The sequence below is a fragment of the Notamacropus eugenii genome, chromosome 4 (assembly GCF_028372415.1).
Source record: "Notamacropus eugenii isolate mMacEug1 chromosome 4, mMacEug1.pri_v2, whole genome shotgun sequence".
Lineage (NCBI taxonomy): Eukaryota > Metazoa > Chordata > Mammalia > Diprotodontia > Macropodidae > Notamacropus > Notamacropus eugenii.
Genome location: NC_092875.1, coordinates 37,744,999 through 37,752,136, shown reverse-complemented (window position 1 = coordinate 37,752,136; position 7,138 = coordinate 37,744,999). Strand labels below are relative to the sequence as shown.

Below are 7,138 nucleotides of genomic sequence, written 5' to 3'. Positions count from 1 at the left end.
GGGTAAATTATTCTTGGTTGTGAACCTGCATGCTTTGCATTCTGGAATATGATATTACATGATCTCTACTCCTTTCGGGAGATGGCTGCTATATCATGTGTGATCTGGATTGTCTATTGTACTTGAATGTTTCTTTCTGGCAGCTTATACCTTTTCTTTGCTTTGACCTTTTTTATTTTCACTTGAAAGACCTGAATTTTGGCTATAATGTTCTTTGAAAGTTTTCATTTGTGGGTTTATTTCAGAAAGTGATCAGTAGATTGTATTTTCACTTTGTCTCCACGTTTTAAGAGATCTGGCCAGATCTAAGAATTCCTGAAATGTCATGTCTAGTCTCATTTTTGCTCACAGCATTCATGTAATCTGATCATTCTTTATTTCTTCTCAGTCTGTTCAGTTGTTAATGCTGCAAGAAACCTTAAATTTTCTTCCACTTTTTTTAGTCTCGACTTTTTTTTATTCTTTATTATTTTGACGTGGAGTCATTGGGTTCCATATGCTTCATTTGAGTTTTCAGGGAGTTTGTTGCTTGAGCAAAGTTTTTATATCTCCTGTGCTAAACTGTTGATTCTTTTTCCAAATCTTTCTTTCATAGTTCTCATTTCTTTTCCATTTTTTTCCTCTTGTAATCTCATTGCATTGACAAATGCTTTGAACTTTAAAAAAAAGCTCATTCATCTAAGCATCTTAGTTGATTTGTGCCTATGCTGTGTTTTCCTTTGAGATTTTGCTTGTAGTTGTTTTAAAGGCATTCCCTGCTGGGTTTGTGTCTCCAGCATTCCTCTCACCGTAACAGCTTTTGATGATGGGAGTTTGTTTGTTTGCTCATTCTTCCAGCCTACTTTTGACTTCAGACTTGATGTTAGGATCAGGCTTTGTGCCATTTCCATGGGGGAGATCTGAACTAGCTCTTTTGCTCCCTTTTTGGTTTACAAATTGTTATGTTGTTCCAGGATCTCAAAGATTGCTCAGGCTGGGGGACCAAGCTTCCGACATGGTATGATCCAGGGTAAAGTCTGATTGCTATCACTCTGATTAGAGCTCTCCAAGTTCTTGCCTGGGTTTGGGTCTAAGCAACAGTAGGTGGATGTTGGATTCTGCAACTATCAAGCAGCTGGGTAACTCTTACCAATTTCAGTGACAGAACTGCACTTTGTCCCTTGTCCTGGAATTCCTACCTTATTATTTACAGCCCAGGACCTATGCTGGGGAGTAGTCGGTGGGGGACAAATTCCCCATCTCAGTTTTACCTAGATCCGGGACCCAGAATTCTGGGCAACCAAGCTACTACGTTGGTATCTGTCCGTGTTGAAGGATACGGGACTTCCTCTTCCTCCTTCGCACAGCTCTCAAGCTGCAATACTTCCTCCATGAAGACCTTATCTCCAGAGTGCACAGACAGACCTATCTGCCTACGTAGGCTTGGACTTCTGGACTTTACCTGGGATTTCCCATCAGAATTCCGTCTGGTGGGTTTTCTAGAGTGGAGGAGGAGGGGTGGAGCTCACTGTACGGCTTCCAGCTACGCCCAAGATGGTTTTTATTGGGAAATAAAGGTGATGTTAAAAACTGAACGTAACGATAACATTTTAAAAGAAAGCAGCTGTATCCGTCTCAAGGAAAAAAACCATGGGAATGCATGGACAGATACGCTTGCTTAAGATGTACTGCCGTTGAAATCAGGGGCGTCCAGCACCCCTCTGGCGGTCTGCTGAAGCTTGGGGACCCCTTCTCAGAATTATGTATTTAAGATGCACAAAGTAAAAATACACAGAACCGCAAAGGAAATCCATCACATTAAAATACGGCTCTTAAAATGCTGTGAAAACAGTTTTACTACGCCAGACTCAAGAACCCCGACTTAAATTATTTAACCACTCCCTTCCCATCCCTTCTGCGGTTCTACGGTCCTGTTCCGCCGGCGTTCGGAACTTTCTCCTTCAGCCTCGCGTTCCAAGAAGACCTCTCCGAATCCGCCTTCCCAACGCGCGCCTGCGCACAACGCCTGGATTCCGGGATTTCCGAGCCTCCTCCGACCCGAACCAATCCCGGTATGCAATGCGAACAATGAGCACCCAGATTCCTTCCCACCCCAGCCCATCCTCTCTGCACTGTGTAAAACCACAAGTCCCGGCATGCCTGGCGCCCGAACCGTCTCCGCTCTCGCCTTGGGTAGACTATTGCCTTCTGGGAGTTGTAGTCCGGTTGGCTAGTTTAGACAGGTCGTCTCGAAGCTGGCCGTTCTGGGAAACCGTCCGCTCTTTCCCGTCGCCCCGCCCCTTCTCCCGTCTCTCCTAGAGCGCCAAGATGGCGGCCGAGGTAGACTTTGGCGACCGGGAGCTGTTCGAGGCTTTCGGCGGGGACGACGAGGGGCCCAGAGAGCCGGTTCACGTCCGATTCGGGGCGGAGGAGGGCACGGCGGCGATGGCGGCGGACGAGGGGGAGGAGGGCGACACGCAGCAAGCGGAGGCGGCGGCGAACGGCGTCGAGGACGAGGAGCTGCGCGAGCGGCTGCGGCGATCCGAGGAGACCATCGAGCAGCTCCGCGCCGAGAATATCCTTCCGGCGGGTCGTCCGTGGCGGGGCCCGGACTCGCGGCCCCACGGCGGGCCGGGGAGCGCGCCCGGGGAGGGCTGGGGGGCCCGGTGACGTCAGGCCCGCTCGCCCTTCCCGCCCGGGTTCGGAGCTGGCGCCCGAGGGGCCGCGCCTGCCCTCGTCCTGGGTGGCGCGCGAGGGAGGTGCCCGGGGACGTCCCCGCGGGCTGTCAGCGCTCCCGGCCGCCCCGCTGGCTAAAGTGCCCGCAGGGCAGACCACGTGAACGCGAAGGAGCGAGGAGTCTAGCAGCCTGCTGGGTGCCTGGCACTGGGGGTGCCCCTCCTGCGCCCCAACTGCTCAGGTGGTGCCCGGAGGGGACGCCACGGGTAAGCGGAGTGCCTTTGTCGAGGCTTTCTGGGTGCCCCTCCTGCCCTGCCGCTGCCCTGGGCGTTCCTGGAGAGGGAAAATGAGTTGGCAGACAAGTATCGGTTATTTGGGACCCCAGGACGCTTCCCCCCTCCATCCCCCGGCCGTCTAGCTCATTGAAAGGGTGGGAAGGATAGAAAGAGAAAGTAAGCCAGTTGAGTGCCCCGCAGTCAGACGGTTATTAAGCTCTCTTGATTATTTCCAGTTTGTCCCATCTGTAGCTTTTTCCTGCATAGCTGTGTGCGCGTTATCTGCGGGGAGCCCCCCTTCGATTGAGCTCTTCGAGGGCTGGGATTGTCTTTTGCCTTTCTTTGTATCTCCGGGGATACATAATAAATGTTTATTGACCGACTTTCGATGCCCTTGCCCTTCAGAGCAACATCTTTTATTTATTTATTTATTTTGGAGCAAGAGGGAGAAAACATTTAAGCTGATGAGTATTAGCTAATCAGCAAGCAATGATTAAGCCCTGCTGTGTGCCAGGCACTAGGGTAACAGAGAGGAATCAGCCCTTCCCTTCCAGTTCTCCTCACGGGGAGACCATCTGTAGATATGAAGATAAGTAGATTCAGTTATCAAGCATTTATTAAATACTGGGGACACAAAAACCAGAAGAGTCCCTGCCTTCCTGAAGTTTAATGTGTTACTGGGGGATGGAAGGGGAGGGGGAAGAAAGAGTATTGAGATGAGTAAATAATGCCCCTGGTTATCCCATGAACAAGACACTCCCTTCTCTCCAGGCATTTTCTCTGTCCCCCATAACTTGGAATGCTATCCCGCCTCATCTCTGCCTCCTGTGACTTCCTTGGATTCCTTTAAGTCCCAGCTAAAATATCATCTTCTACAGAAAGCCTTTTCTAACTCTTCCCCTTAATTCTGGTGCCTTCTTTCTGATTACTTCCTATTTTTTCTGCGTATGGCTTGATTTGTATATTTTTGTTTGCATTTTGTCTCATTAGACTAGGGGCTTCCTTGAGGGCGGGAAATACCTTTTGTCTTTCAACAAACATTTAAGTGCTCGATCTGTGCCAGAAAATGTGAATGCACAGACTGAAAAAAAAAAACCACCCTAGATTCACAAAAATGTAGATGCTAAAAATACATACGTTATTTGTATGCTGTTGTTTCCATGTTGTCTCCCTGTTTGATGGTCTGGTTATTTGTGTGGGGTCATGTGGTGGTTTTTCTCCCAGACTGGAAGGTGCAGGCACTGTGTCTGGCAGAATCCACCTGATAACAAAGATGGTTTGGGGGTGGGGTGGGGGGTGGGTTTGTTTTTGTATCCTCAATGACTAGTACAGGATAGGCACCGCAGTGCTCAGAACACACCGAAGTACATTTGTTTTTCTACTTGCCTAGAGGCTTAATGAGGACAGATAAGAGTCTATCTAAATAATATTTTTTCTCTTGTAGCTTGCTCAGAAGTAGTCAGTTCAGTTCTGCATATGTATGTTTATTTAGTGCCTTCTATGTCAAGGACTCTAAATACTAAACAGTATTTTATATTTGATCCTGGAAGTAATAGGGAACCACAGGAGTTTATGAAATAGGTGAGGATCACATGGTTAGACCTGTGCTTTAGGAAAATCACTTTGGCAGCTTAACAGGAGGATGGGTTGGAGTGGAGAGAGACTTGAGGGGCCAAGAGATTAGTTAGAAGAGTTTTTGTGCTAGTGCCATGTATGAAATGATGAGGGTATAAACTAGGGTGGTGGCTTTATGAGTATAGAGAAAGGGACACGAACAAGAAATGTGAGTAGAAATGAGATTTGGACATGGAGTGAATACATGAGAAAATTGAGAATGAGGAGCCAAGGTAAGGAGGATGGTGATGCCCTGGACTGTAAATAAGATTGAAGGAAAAAGATAATGAGTTCTGGTGTGAGTATGTTGAATTTCAGATTTTTACAGTCAAAAGGCAAATTGGTGATGGGGGATTGGAGCTTAGAACTAGAAACATAGGCTCTGGGAATCATCTTCGTAGAGATGACAGCTAAACCCATAGGAGCTGATGAGAGATCACCAAGGATGAGAGTGTGTAAAAGAGGACTGGGGCCAGGAGAGTCTGCTGGGACACCTATTGTTGCTGGAGGTGACCTGAATGAAATTCCAGCAGACTGGCCTGAGAAGGAGGAGAGCCAGGAGAGAGCAGAGAGGACTGAGAAAAGGTCATTGAATTGAGCAATTAGATCCCTGGTAACTTTGGAGAGAGCTGTTGAATGGTAAGGCAAGAAGCCAGATTGCAGAGTCTAAAATTGAGAGAAGAGGGAGACCCAGATGGCAGAAGGCCTGAGTTTAAATGTGAAGAGGAGGGGAGATAGGGATGATAGATAGTGGGGATGGACAGATTGAGGGAGGGATTTTTAAGGTTGAGGGAGATACGAGTGTGTCTGTTAGCTCTGGAAGCAGCCGGTAGAGAGGGAAAGATAGAAGAGTAGAGAATGTAGGAAGGATAACAGGGCAGTCTCCTGGAGAAGATGGGAAGGGGTGGCGTCACTCTGCACATAGAAGGGTTTGCCTCGGCAAGGAGAAGGGCCACCTCTTCATGTGAGACCATGAATGGTGTGAAATGGGGGAGAAGGGAGATTCTCAACAGTCTGTTTTTTTCTAGTCAAGTATATGGTTCTTAGCTGAGAGCATAGAGGAAAGGAGGTAGTGGGGAGGCTTGCAGAGAGATGAACAAGGTTGCAGCAGCCTGTGGGATAGCATATCCACTAGGGAAATGTCAAAGAGCCTTGCTGTGGTGAGGGCCCAGGTGAAGTTAGCTAACAGATTTACCATGGATTTTCTGAAATACAGTATGTGAAAAAGGAGTGAAAGTGGACTGTGGATGGGAGTGACCCCAGACTACAGAAATGTGAAAGGTTGGCTTTTCTGCCCTTAGTAGCTAGCTGACCAGGGCAGGAAAGGGGAATATCATTCAGCATATATTAAGCTCCTACCTAGGGGCCAGGCAACTGGATGGGAAGGATCTTCCTTCTCCTTTTTTGCAGCATTAGACACTTGATAAATCAATGAACAATAAAACATTTTTAAAACATATGCTATGTGTCAGGCACTGTACTAGGCTCTGGTGATACTAATGCCAGCCAACAGGATGCCCTCTCTGCCCTCAATTTCTGAATGAGAAAGACATAAAAGGAGGCTGGAAAGGGGGTGAGGGCAGTTAGTATGGTGGACTTGGAAATGACCAGGAAAATTACAGGAGGAAAAACTTATCAGAGCCTTTGGTCCCAGAGGACAGTGAGAGGGATTAAGGAAGATGACTAGAATGTTGGTGTTATGGTCTGGAAGTGACTTATTAGCTGGAGCATGGTGACCTCCCACCCAGTCACTGCATCAACATGGGCTGATGTCCTGTGGTCCAAGCAGAGATCACCTGTTATCTCTGCTGGCCTGGAGCTCACTGGGTACCTGGTGTTCCCACTAAGTTTGCCATTGATGGGAGCAGGGGCCTGAGGAGGAAGCTGCCCAGGTTGGAAGCAGCAGGCTAAGTTCCCACTGCATTCAGAATGAGATCAGGCCCTTCCTCATGCAGCCCCTGCACTTCTAGCCCTGTTGATGTGGGAAGTCCCAGTCTAAAAAAAACCAAAATCAAACTCCCCTCCCCCTTTCAGTCCCATTACTGGACATTCCCTGTCTAGAGTGTGCCCCTTCTCCTTCCACCTCTTAGAATCCCTGTCTTCCTCCAAGGCTCAGCTCAAGCTCCTCTCCTCCAGTATATTGAATCCTTTGCATATATTTTGTATCTACTTCTGTGGATACTCTGTTTCCCTCAGTAGCTTGTCATTTCCTTTTTGTCTTTGTACCCCGGGTGCACTTGTCTCTTGCCCTTAATCAACCCTTGTGGATAGTGGTGATTTAGCCAACATTAGCTTACCTGATGCTGAGTGCTCAGTGTACCGAAAGAACAGAAAAATGATTAGCCTTATGCTGTCTGAGAGCATGTGACTTGTGCAAGTCAGGAATGACTTGGCCCCTGGACCTGAGCCTTGAAGGGAGAGGGAGATCATGACAGGCAGAGTTGAGGGACAGTCCAGTGGGGGTCTGCACAGGGGCAGGTGACTTAAAGGTGTGGCCAGGCAGACACTGAGCAGCTGGTAGGATGGCATCTCAGGAAGGAAAGGGCTGGGGAGTTTGCTTTTGAAGGGAGGGAAGGACTTCAGTACACCTCAGT

At 48.2% G+C, this 7,138-nt stretch overlaps 1 protein-coding gene across 1 annotated transcript in view; it reads left to right on the top strand.

The window, feature by feature from the left end:
* Positions 1-7,138, top strand: part of ZCCHC8 (zinc finger CCHC-type containing 8) — a 26,491-nt gene continuing 19,353 nt past the window's right edge. Inside the window, exon 1 of the mRNA XM_072600592.1 lies at positions 1-2,556. Within this exon, the coding sequence (XP_072456693.1) occupies positions 2,308-2,556 (249 nt within the window). The 5' untranslated portion in view covers positions 1-2,307. The remainder of the gene's footprint in view (positions 2,557-7,138) is intronic.